Source organism: Lepidochelys olivacea (assembly GCF_965140295.1).
Source record: "Lepidochelys olivacea isolate rLepOli2 genome assembly, chromosome: 6".
In the NCBI taxonomy this organism is placed as follows: Eukaryota; Metazoa; Chordata; order Testudines; family Cheloniidae; genus Lepidochelys; species Lepidochelys olivacea.
The window spans coordinates 85,293,079-85,310,788 of NC_140416.1; the positions used below are offsets into that span (position 1 = coordinate 85,293,079).

The 17,710-nt window shown below is 37.2% G+C and overlaps 1 protein-coding gene across 1 annotated transcript in view; it reads right to left on the bottom strand.

Moving 5' to 3' along the window:
* SEC23A (SEC23 homolog A, COPII coat complex component) overlaps positions 1-17,710 on the bottom strand; it is a 49,726-nt gene that overhangs the window by 6,661 nt on the left and 25,355 nt on the right. Inside the window, exons 11-17 of the mRNA XM_084630152.1 lie at positions 13,028-13,108; positions 11,831-11,920; positions 7,459-7,565; positions 6,205-6,358; positions 5,034-5,111; positions 3,810-3,971; positions 644-730 (exon numbers count right to left, since the gene is read on the bottom strand). Of these exons, the coding sequence (XP_084486278.1) occupies positions 644-730; positions 3,810-3,971; positions 5,034-5,111; positions 6,205-6,358; positions 7,459-7,565; positions 11,831-11,920; positions 13,028-13,108 (759 nt within the window). The remainder of the gene's footprint in view (positions 1-643; positions 731-3,809; positions 3,972-5,033; positions 5,112-6,204; positions 6,359-7,458; positions 7,566-11,830; positions 11,921-13,027; positions 13,109-17,710) is intronic.

Here is a 17,710-nt window from a genome sequence, read left to right on the forward strand (position 1 = left end):
CTAGACTTTGCTCCCTCCAATATTAATACCTATTAACTTATAAAACTGACTCTCTAAACACAAAATCTAACAAAACGTGTATGTAACAAAAGCAGGTAATATAAACTTTTACTTTTGTGGCCATTGTCCTTGCCCATACTTTTGCCCACCTTTGTCTGTCAGGCTTAGCTGTGCTAAACAGTAAACTTGTCAGGTCAGGGACCAATCTTATTTCCTGTAAAATGTCATGCACACCTAAGGCACAGAATAAATAAATAATAATAGGAATAATGTGTCCAAAAGTACAACAAAAAAAAAACCTTTTGCTGTTCTACATAAAAATTTAGCATGCTGATACCATGTAGGACAAGTTTTAGCTTGAGGTGTGCGGAAGAAAATGAACCTTAACCCCCTTGAAAAACAAGATTTATAACGGAAATAGCAAGTAATACCAGGTGCCACTATATTAAACCACATTAGGCCATAATCCTCCAAACATTTATATACATGTTTAATTTTATGCATGCAAGTAGCTCTATCGGGTTCTACTCAGGTAAACACAGTCAAGTACTGTAGTAAATGCTTGCAAAATTAGGGCCTTAGTTTGGTAACAGAATATTTCTACGATGAGCAGGATGTATACATAAGAATGACTGGATCTTACCTCTCCATGATAAATAAGGATCTGAAAAAAGGTGTCCATAAGAAGAATGCGATCTGGCAAAATGCTGCTGCTATCAAGAAGAACAGGCTAAGACAAAGGGGAAAAAATTCAGTTGAATATGGAGAACAGAGTAAACTAAGTATTTTATAAGCCTCTTTGAACAGATCACCAAATTTTAGGAAATGCTTTTCTTTAAAATTACTACTAGTTCTGCATCGTTACTTCTCAAAATTACATATCTACAACACTCATAATTTCATTTTAAAATTAGACTGCTTGATTCCAAATACACAATATTTCATGAACATGTAATGTAAAAAAGTAAATACGGAAGTCGAGAGTTGGGAGAATTATTTCATCACTGTGCCTTTGCTTTGTCTTTCAAACACCTCCATTTTATCAATACCATGTCACCAGGCCCACCCACAGCAATTCCGGGCCTCAGAGCAGAACAGTCAATGAGCCCCCTAGAAAGGATGGCTGAGGTTTGATTCATGCAGGGTACGTTGGAGCCGGGCCCCACGTTGCTGCTGGCCAGGCGTGGTGCCGCCACGTGGGCGTGGAGCTATCACATGCGGCGACTGGTACACACATGTAGAAGCCGCGGACGCAGGCTGCCTGACATTTAGGCGGTGCTGCGCCTGCACTTTTCGCCACTGCCGGTACTACCCTGTGCGCGCCTAGGAGCCCTGTGTCCTGTCCAGGTGATTTAAGAGAGACCGGGGATCCCAAGCCCTTTTAAATTGCCTATGCTCCTGGGCAACTGCCCCCCGCAAGCGGGCCCGCATGTCACTACTTTAAAGATGCTTCAGTGTGTAAAGAAACAGTTGTCATCCTGGAACATATTTTCCTTACAGCCTTACTTTTGCAATTAGATAATAGTACTATAGTATTGTCTATGCTGCTCTATATTCTGTATATTGAATACCTAGGCATATATGAATTCTGAGGTATTATTACTTAAAAAGGCAACTGGAAGGCTTTTAATGTGGCCACTGTGTGTTGATGTCATGTGAGGCAACAGGATATATCATGATAGAGAGACCTCAAAGTATTGATTGTACAAAAAAATGGACAAAGAAAATTGTGACTAGACTGATGTTACTTCACCTACAGCTTCCAGCGCATCATCAAGGATCTACAACCTATCCTGAAGGACGATCCCTCACTCTCACAGATCTTGGGAGACAGGCCAGTCCTTGCTTACAGACAGCCCCCCAAACCTGAAGCAAATACTCACCAGCAACCACACACCACACAACAGAACCACTAACCCAGGAACCTAGCCTTGCAACAAAGCCCATTGCCAACTGTGTCTACATATCTATTCAGGGGACACCATCATAGGGCCTAATCACATCAGCCACACTATCAGAGGCTCATTCACCTGCACATCTACCCATGTGATATATGCCATCATGTGCCAGCAATGCCCCTCTGCCATGTACATTGGCCAAACCAGACAGTCTCTATGCAAAAGAATAAATGGACACAAATCTGACATCAGGAATCATAACATTGAAAAACCAGTAGGAGAACACTTTAAGCTCTCTGGTCTCTCAATAACAGACCTAAAAGTTTCAGAGTAGCAGCCGTGTTAGTCTGTATCTGCAAAAAGAAAAGGAGGACTTGTGGCACCTTAGAGACTAACAAATTTATTTGAGCATAAGCTTTCGTGAGCTACAGCTCACTTCATCGGATGGCAATTCTTCAACAAAAAAACTTCAAAAACAGACTCCAATGTGAAACTGTAGAACTGAAATTAATTTGCAAACTGGACACCATCAGATTAGGCCTGAATAAAGACTGGAAGTGGTTGGGTCATTACAAAACCTAAACCTAATTTCCCCAATACTAATTTCCCCCTACTGTTACTTACACCTTCTTGTCAACTGCCTGAAATGGGCCACTCTCACTAACACTACAAAAGTTATTTTTCCCTCCCTTGGTATCCTGCTGTTAATTGATTTATCTCATTAGACTGACCTCACACTTGGTAAGGCAACAACCGTCTTTTCATTTATTTATACCTGCTCCTGTATTTTCCACTCCATGCATCTGATGAAGTGGGTTCTAGCCCACGAAAGCTTATGCCCAAATAAATTTGTTAGTCTCTAAGGTGCCACAAAGACTCCTCATTGTTTTTATTTTGTAGTGTGGAGATCTAACCACATGAGAAAGCATGAAGCCATTATAACTTCACTGAAAAGACAGGGCCAAATTCACTGGCATACCTGGGTGCAACTTCATTGACTTCAGTGGAATTGCTTCACACACTAAGATTGAATTTGACTCAGAATTTTTCTAGATTACTAGCTTTCTCGAGCAGAGACTGTCTTGTATCTTATCTGTTCCAAATAATAAATTATTTAGTGTGTGTGTGTAAAATCATCCAAGTATTATTCTCTATGTACAAAAGTTGTTTTAAAATGTTTGCAGAAAGCTATTTGTTTCACTTGACTATTACTGTAGCTTCTGGTAAATCCATTTCAAAATGGAATGCAGGGTACTCAGGATATGGGATCTAATAGTTTGGGACTAATAAGTACTAAAGCTTTGGAAACTCGCCTACATTATATCTAAACTAGCCAGAATTCTTGGGTTTGCAAAATTGGCTGCAGTGTAACTAATAGGACTGCAATACGCTAATTAACTATAGTCAACTGTATGAGAATGGAGGGGGTCAGTTCTGGGTGAGATATATGGTAGGACTATGACATCACCTTTCATAAACAGCCTTGAAAATTTGTTTTTCCTAGTAATTGTGTAAAATCCATCACACCTACTAAAAAGTAAAACCTAGGGTTAAAAACAGGTTTATACCACGGGGAAAATCCTGATGTCATTGAAATCAAAGGCAAAACTCCCATTTGACTTGAAAGGGTCCAGAATTTCATCCCATGTGTCTTGGTTTGGAATGCCATCATACAAAAAAGCGAGTTATGCTCTTGAGGCTATTGTGCAATAATCAGATTTCATTGTTCACATAGCTGCCTTGCTCACAATTTTCTGTTTTATATAAAATACATTACACACACACACTTTCACAGGCGATGATGCATAAGGTTGTTTTAATACTTACATAAATATCTGCAACACAGCCATGAATACAAAATTCCACATCTAGTGCACTTTTGCCCTATAGTTGAATTAAACATTGTCATACCTCTGGAGGTCCACTGAAAGAGTAGGCATAGAGGATTGGTTGAATCATGATAAGTGACTGGGTTAGATCTTGACGCATGAAATGATGACGATAGTATGAACTCTCATCAGGGCTGTTGTTAAAGACTTGCAAGAAAGGGGACCTCCTTAAGTGAAACATAAACTGCAAAACAAAAAGTCCTACAGGGTTGGACAAATAAAGTGGAAAAAATATGTTTCCAATAAAAGTAACAAACTACTAGGTAGTGCAACATTACAAATGTACCACCCACAAAACTGCATCTCAAATAATTTAACGTTGCACTTTTCTATGAAAATAAAGTAAGGTTATTCTCAAAATGGGTAGGCACAAAAAGGAGAGTTTAACATCTCTTCACTCCCCTATATTTATACCTAAAACAGAATATTCTATACTGTTATAATCTTTACTAAAATAGCATGTGTAAATTAACTGTACAGTTTTTAGGAGTTAGTTTACTATGTTTTAAACACAGAAACTGGGCAAAGAGCAGTTTTACTATGAGAAGGAATACAATTATCATCAACTGCAAATTTGGACCTTTCAGTTCAAAATGGAAAGCCCAAACCCTTTATTGCTGGACCAATGTTTCTACACTGCAGCCAGTTTACGCTGGAGGTGCTTTGAGTTCAATGGAAAGTCCAGATTCAACAGGGTTTAATAGTGCTCTGGAAATGGTTATTTACTAAATGCACAATTCCTTTTAAGCTCAGCTGCATTAAACTAACAAAACATCAGTGAAGTGTTTCCTCATCAATTTAACATTTTTAAGTAGTACATGAAAGACATCACCAGAGCAATCCTGTATAGCATGAAATTTAAAATATTTGTGAATTTCTTTTTTTAATAGCTGTCCTCAACATCTATTTAATATTATTATTTGTATTACGATAGTACATAGAGGCCTCAGCTAAGAACAGTCCTCCATTATGCTAGGCACTGTATAAACACATTGTAAGAAACAGTCCCTGCCCTGAAGAGCCCTAAACTGACAAGAAGAAAGAGGGTGGAAGGGAAAGAGACGCACAGAAAGGTAGAGTGACTTGCCCAAGGTCACACAGCAGGTTAGTGGCTGAGCTGGGAAGAGAACCCAGGTCTTCTGATTCTGAGTCCCAATCCAATGTCCTATCCCCTCCACTGCCTCCTAAATCCATGCTTTTCCCCTACTCATTTACTCTTTACTTTTAACACTTTCTTTCTACTCACCTGTGGATAAAGTGAGAAGGTTTCTGAAAATCTGAAGGAGCTTGGATCATCTTTGTGATATTCTCCAAATTTCTGACACTGAAAGAAAAGAAAAATGAATCTAAATTTGTATGGCAGCTTTGTTTATGCCACTATTGTATTTTCAAATATTTCATTTCATTTTATCTATTTTATAATCAATATTTTTTTCCTTCCCCAAGTTTCCTTTACTGTACAAATGTAGTCCAGGATGAAACTTGATACAAATGCTCTTCTTGGCAAGTAATAATTTCCTTCCATATTGGGTTGTGGAGTTGGTTTTTTAAATCCCCAAAGAGGAATTACAAAATTAAATGTTCCCAGACAAAAATCATTATGACAGTTAAAGTTGTAAATAAATATCACTTACATGTGGGAGGCAAATTTAACACTACACTGAATAAAGTACTAGCTGAAAAAATTTCACCCACCTCCAGTCACAGTACAGTAAGACTGACATTACTAACAGAGACAGCTTAGAAAATGATCACAAATTTTAACTTTGGCAAAGGACTTCTCTAAGGATGCATTTATTTGGTGCTTGCATAAGGAGTTAGTGAAGCTAGAAATAGCTTGTTGCAACTATCTAGATGTAGTTTAACTAGTATACAGGCATTTAGACAATCCATAAGAAACCAATGGGGGGGCAAAAAAGGGGGAAATTTCAGATGGCTGTATCTACAGCCATTTAACCATATACACTTCTCAATATATGGGTCTGTCCTTCCCCAAGTGTAATACATTTCTTTTCATGTCTTATGTGTCCATCTTAACTGTGGTAAGCTACACTTCAACTTTCTCGGTTGCAAAATTAGGTTGAAATGCATACTTTTCTTCTTTCTCTCCACCCCCCACCCAGCTTTAAATTTCTACTCCCCAGAGCCAGATCTTTAATCTTATTTTAAACTTCTTGATACTTGGCTCCTTCAGAGCAGTGACTCTGTGCTGAGAGTTGAACACATACTATCTAAAATAATTCAAGTAGTTATGATTTTAGTTAGTAAAATAGGAAATCTTGGTTAGCGATGCATTCATGGTGGTGGTGGTGGTGGTGAAGTATTCAGTCTCTCTGTATATAGTATTTACAGATTACCACTGGACATCTGAATTATTTAACAATGTAAAGTTGGAGAGAAAAAGTATGTCTTCTTACCAGTCGTATCAGCTGTCTGTCCAGCCACCTAAGTACATCAGGTCCTTCTTCTGTCTCTGCCCTATAAACTGCCAATCTGGCCATAAGAATGGCAGCTGCCTCTTGGTCAAAAGAAGCAGCAATGTTTTGGATCTGTGTCTGAGCATCTGCCCAGCTGTAAAATAAAGCAATAATTTTTACCACATCTAAAGGAAAAACATCCAGACTCAGGATATTCTATTAAAATTAAGGCAGTAGCATAGCTGTAGCAATTTCATAACAGACAAGCCCATGTTGGAATTCCAAGATCTTAGTTAGGGTGGACTCTTTACTTCCCAATTGCCCCTTCTCTTTTCAGAAATCTCCTAATTTTGAATCAAAATGCAGCTCCACCCACAAAAACATAATGTAATGTCACTATTATTATAAGTCATTTATATCAAAAATGCTGAATTATGAAAGGAAGGATACAGAAAAATGTTAAACTGAAAATTAATCTCACATTCTGATTCCTGCAATAATAATTTCCTTGTGCCCCTCTTCTAGGTCTTTGTGTCATTCTGTGCCCTAATTTTGGGCCCTTGCAGATTGTGAGGAATGAGTGTACTGTATGCATACAATGTCAGTTCCGTTGAGTACTGAGAAGATTTTAATTAAATATAATGTAATAAGTGTAAGTCAACCTGGGACTCATGCTAACAGTGATTGCCCACACCTCTTTTAATAAGGGGAAATCTACCACCAATTAAGCATGCAATAGTCTGCCCAGTACTAAAGAAAACATCACTCAGTGTTGCGAACTGCCTTCTTAATGTCTAACCTCCGTTTTCTAAGCAAGCCAATTGCAATGCTAATTGAACCCATGAAACTGCAGGTGAGGGTTTTGGTGGTGGAGGAGCAATTGTATATAATGACCTTCTGGATAGACCTAATATTCATAGATTTTTAGATCAGAAGGGACCATTATGATCATCTAGTCTGACCACCTGCAAAACACAAGCCATAGAATTTCACCCAGAGATTCTTGTTTTATCTACAAGGATTTGGGGCATTTCAGGGCATTTCCATTCAGCCCTGCAGCTTCTTAGAAATCGGATGCCTTATAGCTCTTCATCCAGAAGACATACATAGTGTATGAGGCACAATCCCATCCTTGCCATGTGCACTGTACATCCAAAAGCACTCAATAGGTTAAATAACTGAATAATTCTATTTGAAATGCAACAGATGTGTATCACACTATTGCTAAATTAATTCATCACAATTAAAGCTTACTTTCTGGCAACTGTGGTTACTTTGATACGTCTCTGTCCACTTGAATGCTGGTACTGAGTCACAAACTGGATTGCACCACGTCCACCTTGAGGAATTGGAGCATTGTGCTGTGTTAAAAAAAAAATTAACAAAATCTCACCAAGATTCAGTAATATAATCATCATATTAGGATTCCTATCACTGCCAAAATCCATTCTGAAATTAGAAATTATACGAAAGAAGCTACTTTAATAAATCTAATATGCTCGGCAAATGTCTAGTGGATAAAAAATATAAGCCAGTAAACTCACTGTCAATCTTGAGCTATAGATTTAAGTCCTAAATTTGTCTAACTTTAAAATTGCAGTAATCTAATGGAGAAAGTCCTACATTACAAAAAATCATCATGCCAGCAGCAAGGTTTTAAAGCGAGACTGTTGATTTGAAAAATCTAATTTCCGTATAATTTTTTTTAACCTACCAACAACACCCAAGATTACGACAATGGAAAGACGTTAGAGAAAAAGCAATAGGCTTTTTTTCCTTTTTGTTCATTTTGTATACTTGATAGCTTTTGGTGTGTAGTGATATGATTAGTTCACTTCACATAAGTTAAGTGGGAGCGGAGAGAAGATCTGGAAAGAGGATGTATTGTCAACTCATGATTTTATTGCAAGTGTCACAGTACTGGGTGGTTTTACTTAAAGTCACAGGTTCCAGGTTTGTGTGATTACACGAAAATCTCAGCTATCATTAAAAAAAAAAGTTTCTAAACCTCATGTGTACTGTGAAATGCTTAAAAAATGTGACCCAATTGCTCCGTAAAAGCTCAAATACCAAACTCAAAGAACCCAAAACACTTTTTAATTCATGATTTTTAGCTAATCTCATGATTTTGGGGGATATGGCTCATAATTTTGATTTTTAACATTTGGAGTTGGCAATACTGAAGACTTCCTCCTAAGTTCCCTGAGAGGAAACTATTGTAAAATATATAAATTCAATATTATTTTGAAACTAGTTAAACTACCCAAACATTTGCATTCCTGAAAGATATAAGGAAGTATCTTTAGTGTTGCTTATAAATGTTACCATTGTAAAGCACAATATGGTGAATCAATGTCTGATATGAGTAATTTCTTAATGGTACTGTATTCTCTATGTTAAGGGTTTAATGCTTTAAAAGAGTTAAAGCAATTCTATTTTTAAGGATTAAAAACAACTGATAATAAAATAACAAACAATGTACAAATATCTGTCATTGTCCCTTAAACCAGAAGTAGTGAAAATGCTGAATAATAATTCACAGCACAGTGTCATAGGAACTGGAATACTGATGCAAACTGAAATTTCAAAGCCCAGGTCAGTCGTCACAGTACGGTATATAACTGAGTGATATACAGATTTCTGAAAGCTCGAAAGCTTGTCTCTCTCACCAACAGAAGTTGATCCAATAAAAGATATTACCTCTCCCACTTTGTCTCTCTAATATCCTGGGACCAGCACAGCAACAACAACACTGCATGTAACTGGTTAAGTGTGACTCTTATACCTTTGAAACAAGTATCCACTACTTTAGTTTTCAAAATATGCCTGACAATAAGTGGATGCTGAGAAGCGTTAGTTTATTAAATCGCCATTTTATACACTTTTCTGTGTAAGGCTGACTTTTAAAACTATGTTAGCGATTGTTAAATCGCAAAACAATAGATACGATTTACAAAAAATTATATACACACACATACATAATGTTTACTGGCTAATACTGATTTTATGTTCACTTTTCCCCATTTCACAGTATCTTCTGGTATGCTGAACTCCTTATTGTTTCTGTGAAACTTTTTGTGACAATCATATTTCAGTAGAAAAGGAATACAATACGACCGGTGCTGCAAACATCTGGGTTAAATCTATGTTTCAACTCAACTGTACAAAAGAACATAGCATACCAGATATTAATTTATACAGATTAAACAATAGAACATTAAAATTAAATTCAGTTGTGGCTGCAATGGGGGAAATACACTGAAAACATCATATTCTGCAACTGAAGGGGAAAAAATAGCAAACATTTTGCCTTTTTCTACAAACTAGGATGTCTCAAATATACTGCAGTACAAACCTAACAGAAATAGAAGTAACCATAAATAGAAGACTACCTTGTTAAATTTAAGTGAAGCATAATTAATGCAATCTTATCTGGAAATTTTTGAGCTACGATACACCTCTAACATACTATAAATTTCTTGGGGGTGGCTGTCTAGTGAAAATTCACAAAGAGGAAGGCAAATTATATCTAATTCATCTTAATGAAGGCAGATATCATCCTAATTTTAAAAACAGAGGCTTAACATTATATTTACGTGACACCTTTCATGTTGAAGGATCCCCGGAGTGCTTTACCAACTATACATGAATCATTTCACCTACTACTGAAATGCAGCAAAAAATGAGGTGTAATGATGAAGCTGTTCAATAGGAAAAGCAATATTACACAACAGTTTCAGACAAGAAGTGAAAAATAATGTATCCAATTGCAAATGCAGAGAGAATAAGTGGGTAGAATGTAGTTATTCTAATAATTATGTAGGACATTGGCACTTTTTGCAAGAGTGTAAAAAAAATTTAGCTCTACAGGAATTTTAATAAGTAAATCTAAAGTAAATGTAAATCATCAATCACTGAGCAGGTCTCTCTTCAATTTTTATTTTACAAAAGCTGACTGTCATATCTATTTTTCCAATGCTTATAACCATTTACTGAGTCTAAAAGATTTTCATACCTTCTCACTTGAATTAATCGTAGTTTTAAAAACAAGGATTGCTACAAGTCTTGCTCAGAACTTATTTTGCATCTCTGTTCTCTCCTACTATATCTGGGTGCAAGATACAGATTGTCATGTTTGAAATCTTTGCCACAATGGCTTGAGAAAACAACCTCCTCCCTCTTTGGAGGTGAACAGAATAAAACTTATGTTTTCTTCAAGTTTCAAGCATTTCTAATTAATCCATAACACTTCTAATAATTAGCAATTTAAATATGCTTCAGGAATAACAAATGTAGATTTTCAGAACCCCTATCTAGACAAAGAATAACCAACAATTTGATAGTAGCCTAGAATTTCATACACAGGACGACATTTTCAAAGTTACATGGGGGCAGCCATTTGTGTACATCTAATTTACACATGTAAATCAGATGTTTGCTCATGCTGATAGCAAGTAATTGGCCAAGTATGTTCATAAATCCCTGATTTATATGCATACATCAAGTATTGGTTTATGTTAGGCACGTACAAATGGATGTGCACAATTGCAGATGCCTAAGATTTAAGGTCTGATCTGTAACATTCAATTTGACAACCAAAACAATCCATATTTCAAAACAGAAATACAGTACAGAAAAATACATTCAGTTACTACTAAAGTACTACATTATTTTCCAAACTCTCAACATCTATTTGGTAATGCAGAGCTATTACAATTGCTGTTTGTTACATATGGGTATTTTGAGTCAATATTACTGAGGATTTTAAAGAGAACATTGTAGCTTTGCCTATTAAAAGAAATAAGGAATTATTTTTTCCTCTCTCTTCTCAGGCGGTACAGAATAGATGTATCTGCAAATTGAAATAAGTCTTTATTCATCTGGAACAGAATCCTTTGCCTTCACCTACAGAGAGAGACTTAAACCTAAAATATCAACATTCAAAGTACCACTCTGGCTTCTGTTCTCACATGAAGAAACATGTTAATATTCAGTTTACTGCAAAATCAAAACCTGGAACTGCTGAATTCAATCCAACAATGCATATTAAAGAGTGTTTACAACAGTCTGAAAACTTGCTAAAATATTTATAAAGATCAAAGATTTGGTTGGTTGGTTTTGGTGTTTTATTTTGTTTTTTTGTTTTTTACTAATTTGAAGAAAAATGCACAACAATGTAAAGCCGCATATTTATATATCTGGTTAAAAGCAATGTACAATGTAACTCTCCAATTTTTTCTCCAACTACACTATACCAATTCCTCTCTTATCACTAGATTATCTGCTTATTGAAGCTTAAATGGCAGAATTTACAATTATCTAGGTTTTTTTTATGTATTAAAAAGTAAACATTTTACAGCTAATAAACACTCATTTATTATTCTATCTTCTGATATCTGTCATTCAATAAATGGATCGCTGCTAGTGTTCGTAATGTAACATTTATAAACAGTCAACTCATCACATTGGGTGGATACAAATCAATTTAAAAACTTGACTGAGGATGGTAATAGACTGTGGGAATGGTTGAGGGAGTAGTAAAAATAAAATACAGTACTCAAGATTTACATAAAAATCAAACTACTGTGTTTTGAGTTTATTACAAGTGGAGTGAAACTTCTCTTACCTGATTGACCACCTCAAAATACAGCGCAAGGGTTGTATTGGGATTAAGGCCACAGATCTTCCATTGACATGTACCTCCTGTTCCTATCTCCTGTCAATAAATCATATAGAATGATTTTTAAAACAGGAATATTTTGTTGTTGTTCACTAATATACATATAGAGTGATAAAAAAAATGATGCACTTCTTGCATCTGATCACTACAGGCCACTGTTTCCACTATTTCCTCTCTGTTATGGATCCTCAAGGCTCCCTCTACTGGCTTCTAGAGGCAGAGAGGCTGCCAACATGAGCAACAGCTGCAGGCCAGTTCCCTCAGAAAGAGCAGAAGAACAGGCACCAATTGGGGGCAGAAGAAAGCAAAACTCCATAGGGAAGGCAATAAGGGGCACTCCCAAGATGGCACAGAAAGAGTATGGAAGGACAGACATCACAGGAGGGAATGGAAAGGGGAAGAGAAGGTGGTATTCCTCCATCACAAAGGTGGCAGCAGGAAAGTCAGATGGAGGTAACAGGCTACTAAACGTCCTCTAAGAAAGTGGCCAGAGGTATAACTATATGGGCACAAGGTTGGCTTAGGAGAGAGATGGTGATTGTGCAAGAGCGGTTCTTGGGGCTAGATAGATGCTTCCACTGGTCAAATAAATTCCTACATACTGGATACTTATCAAACTTCCTAAATGTTTAGTTCCCCGTCACTGGTTTAATACTTATTTTTGCTATATTTGTAGTTAGGCTGTGCATGTTTTTGTGTGTTTTTACATTATATCATATTGATAGAATATTACGTATTGATGCAACGTCATGATACAACATAAATGGGCCACAGGATGTAGGACTTCATGGAACTGTGGTCTTATAAGAGAGCAGAGAACACAGTGAAAAAACTACTTCACCGTTGGTGTCCATCCAAAAACAGAGAATTAAAATATATCCAATATATTTTAAAAAACCTAACCACCTAAATTCACCAGACTCTGTATATAGCCCTCTGATGACTGGGGGCCTTGAGGCGTGAGTCAGGGGCATATCTGAAAAACCGTTCATGAACAAATTTTGAAATCCTGATAATGATTTAGACAGGGGTTTTGATCCAATAATTAAGTAGTACCAGTACATTCCTCTACAAATCGAGAAAACCTAGGTTTTATTTTCTAGCAATTCAAAATTGCACCCACTTACAACAAAAGTAACTTACATTTTCTGACACACAAGGTCCTTTGGAATTGAGAGAGACACAGGGTCCAATAGCTCCTGAAATCTTGATTTCTCTTGAGGTCTTTATATTTAAAAGAAAAACAGGTCACATATAGAGCTATGCTTACTTATACATTCAATACTGATAAAATAACATTTATTTTTCTTTTAACCCTTCTGGCGGGTGTTCAGTGTTTCATCCACACCTTTAGAAGAGGTTATAAATACATAGGATGTTCAGTATATTTATAATTCTTTCAGCAAACAAAGCCAACTGCTGTTGCAAACATGCAAATCTAAAAAGTGAACTCTGCCTCATGTGTAGTTTTCTAAGTCTGAAATTGTATTGTTTATGAATTATAGCATATAAAGAACACCTACTACTACTTAGACCTCTGAGTGCCCCAGAAAGCATATTATAGGTGATGTCTACATCACATAACTAAAGGCATTTTCTACTGAAGATACAATCATTAAAATATTCATGAGATAAGGCTCAGATGAGGGGCTGTGGGATGGGCCATACGATTGTACAAATATCATATTAAATTAATATTCTGTATCTCCTAAACATGCTTTGGTAAAATCAACATCTAATAACTTAAATTATTCTAATACAGCTGTATCGTACAATGGTGTCCTGAAAGAGTTGGGTTTCCCTATTTACCCTTGCCAATTTCTTCAACCAATTTCATAGCTATGTACATACAAAACAAGAAGACCAGATCATTACTTCCAGTAATAAAATCCTCCTGAGGGGGCTTTGGGAAAGGAAATACCCAAGAGCAGGCTCTCTCAGAGGTCCAGAGAGACCTGGGCCACTTCCAGCTTTTGAGGCCCCTAGCCATAATAAAAATAAAAAATGATGTCACATGAAAACAAAATGAGGCACCAAAAAAGAGTGAGACATAATTTGAATATCTTTTTATTTAACAAATGCTTTTCTAGCCTTTTTCTGTGCAAATGCACTTATTATTGAGGAAATATTTAGCTTTCATGCAATGTCACAGTTGGTATTAAGCATAGTGAGCCCATTCAAATGCTCTTGTCCCATAGTTGAACGGTGATTGTTCTTTACTTGCTTCAACACGTTGAAGGGGTGTTCACCTGAAGCCACTGATGCAGGCAAACTGACAAAAATACGCAATGCAATTGTGATATTAGGAAACATCCCAGAGAGTCCAAGTTCGAGTATTTCTTGAAGCAATTCCTTTGGCTTGCAATCCAATTTAAAGTTTGTGGAATATATTCGTTTGAGGAAGATGACCTTGTCACTGAGATCTTTTGAGATTTCTTTGTTGTACTGTTGCTGAAATTGTTCAGCTGCAGAAAGTAGATCTTCATTATTCAGTCTGTTGAACTGCCAAAGAAACTCAAAAAGGGTACAAATTAGTCGCTGTGACTCAAATCGACGTGTAAGACCTGACTGAATAGAGTCAATGATGACAAGGAAGACATTGACCCTATAATGATGCTCGGCATCAGATTCAGTCGGTAAATTGCGATTGGTGGAGAACTCAGATGAAATGCCAATATTCTGCGCTACTAATTTGGACTCGGTCAGGATCGCATCCCATTGTTCACAAATCTGTTGAATGTAATTGATAAAACTTTCGGTGTTATCCCTCTCACCATCAAGTGTAGCATTGCGTGCTTCAATTACCAGATTAGTTTGGTGGATCATTGTAAGTAGCTTCATCCACAAAGATGACATCAGAACGCATTCAAATTTGGACATGTGCTTCTGAATAGACTGAAGTTCAGTTCGAGCCCGAGCAGTGAGATTGAGAGATTCAAGCTCATTTAAGCCTTTCTCACTGAATTAAATGCTGCATAACTAGTTGAACACCATCAATCCATGCAGACCATCTAGTTTTGGACATCCCATGCAGTGAAACAGGAAGATATTGCTTCAGAATTTCCCACCCTTGTGGACTGCTACTGGAGAGACTGTACATTTGCTGAACAGTTCCAAAGTAAGTAATTGCCTCCTTGCATGATTCAGCATAGTCAACACCTACAAGGTTTAGTGTGTGGTTTCCACAATTGAAGAAAATACAGTTATTGTTTGAATTATGCTCAAGCAGAGCTGCTTGTACTCCTTTGCACTTCCCAGCCTTATTAGATCCATTGTCATAGGCTTTACCAATGCAGACTTGAAAATCTAACTTAAAACCTTCTAGAATTGCTAGAACTCAAGTAGCAATTTCTTTTTCAGTTTTTCTCGTGGAATTATCAAACAAAATAAACCTATCTACAATCTTAACATCTTAACCATAGTAGTCTGTTCCTTGTGAGAACAATCTGGAGTGGCATCCACAATGATTTAAAAATACTTGGCATTTCGAATCTCATCAAGAATTGTTGTTTGTACGAATGACCCACATAGCTCAATAAACTCGTTCTGTATGCGTGTGGAGAGATAATAGACTTGCATGTGCTTTTGACTCTCTTGCAACTCTCGAACACATTTTACATGCTCTCATAAAAGTGGGTCATATTTGCTGAGGAGCTCAACTATGCCTAGAAAGTTTCCATTTGCATGATCACCAATACGTTGACTGGAACCAAAGAAAGCCAGTCCCTGCTCAGAAAGAAAGAAGATAACATTCAGGATGCACTCAAGAAGTTTTTTCCAGTTATTAGTTTCTGTACAGAGTTCAGCCAAGAGTAAATTCTCAACTGAACTTTCAGCTGATGCTGCCCTACTGGCTGATTTCCATGTAACAGAGTTTTCTTTGTGTGACGTTCAACTCTCATATGATGGTATTCAGTCTTTCAACTTCCTCCAACCTCTGTTGATGCTCCATCCTGATTGATCAAAGAGAACTGATGCATTTGCATCACTTTTGTTCAATATGAAGCAGGGTGCACAGTACAGAGATTGTTTTTCCGTACTCCAGCATAACCAGTCTCTTATGCATGTCTCACCATTTGGAAGAGTTTTTGTAAGCAGACAAGTAGGGAAAGCACGATTATCAGCATCTTATGGAATGTTACTTGGAATTTCAAAACAACTAATTTGAAGGAAAGATTCCAGTTGAGCAGCACTGCTCTTGTCAATAATTCCAATGTCAGCCACAGTCAAACCTGTAGTACTCATGAATTGCTCTTGCTGAGTAATATTTACATCTTCCTGTTGCTGTTGAGTTTCTTGATCGTACACAGGATCTTCTTCTGCATCTGTTACTGTTGGCACATCTCCTTCTTGAATTTGGGCCTATAGACTACAAAAGCCTACGATGATGGCCAAGCAAGGGCTCAACCAACCAACCAGTCACCTCTTTTAGCTACCATATGAAAATAAGAATGAGGAATTCTCACACATAAATAATTCCTTAGTCAACTATACCTAAAACTATAAAGACACTAAAAGTAACAATTCTCTACCTTCAACGCGCACTTGATCCAGCCTAGTCATGGTTTGTTTATATAATCAGCTGATCTGAGAGGACACGTTCATCACAGTCTAATCTTGTGTCATCAGAACCGATATATTTTTATTAATATTTATGAACATTTTTAACTCCTTAATAGGACAAAATCTATATCAGTTAACAAAAAAATTATGTCTTTTAACAAATCACTTCTCTTATTTACTTAAATTTGCAGCTTTAAGCTGAGTGTGTCTCTCTCATTTTGGTCCAATATGGATGTGCATAAAAACAAGTTGCAAAACTTATCAAACGCCAAAAAATTAACACGTGTCTAAATTTGAGGCCCCCTTTAAGCTTGAAGCCCAGGCCAAATGGCCCTCCTGGCCCCCACTCTGATTGGTAGGGTTCTCATGGGTAGGGCCATTTTCCTGATGGGGGCAGGTTCCCCGTATAGAGAAAGTCCTGGGACCCCACACCTGATCCTCGAGGATTTGTGGGAGGCCAGTGTGCAGCTACAATGATGGCCCTTGCACCTCCACACCAACTCTGGGCCCTGGCAGGACACCTCCAAGGAAGACATGCTACCAGGAACTCTCCCTAGTCACAGTTGCTCCCAGGTTTCTGAGCCATACATACAGGAGGGGACAAACAAGCACTGAAAGGTACCAAATGATCATCTGGCCTTTTGAATTCCCATTACAGCAGACCAGATTAGTTTTCACATTACTTAAAATTTGCTTCATGCTTCCTCACATTGGCGTACCTAGTATATTATTTTGTTTCTTCTGATATATAACAAAATCTCTCAGGACATTTATCAATGTATATATCTGAATTTCGGATACAGACTGTACTTTCCATTGGATTTGAGCCTCTACTGTACAGGTGCAATGGTGGGAAGAAGGTTGGGAAGAAAGAATATAGAAAGCCTCTTATCCCGGTGCTGGCAACAGAAAAGGACCTCTTCTTAATGCTCAAAATGTGCTAGAAGGGTTAACTACCATGCCTGCCCACACACTGTAGCCCCCAAGGCATGTTGCGCTGGATATGCATAGCCTCAGCTGACGAGCATGTATGTTGGATTAAGGATTGTTTTGCCTAAATAAGAGAAACAGGATCCCAAGCACTCTTGCCTCAAGACCCTATTTTTATGGTAAAGTAATAAATCCCTAAAAATAAAGGTTTAAAATGAAAGGTTACTGAACCGCTACTATAAGCAATGCAAATACATCACTAGACTTGATTTGTTAGAACTTCTGAATTTCTAACATGTGCATGAGTTTAAGTCTGACCACATCTGCAGTGGT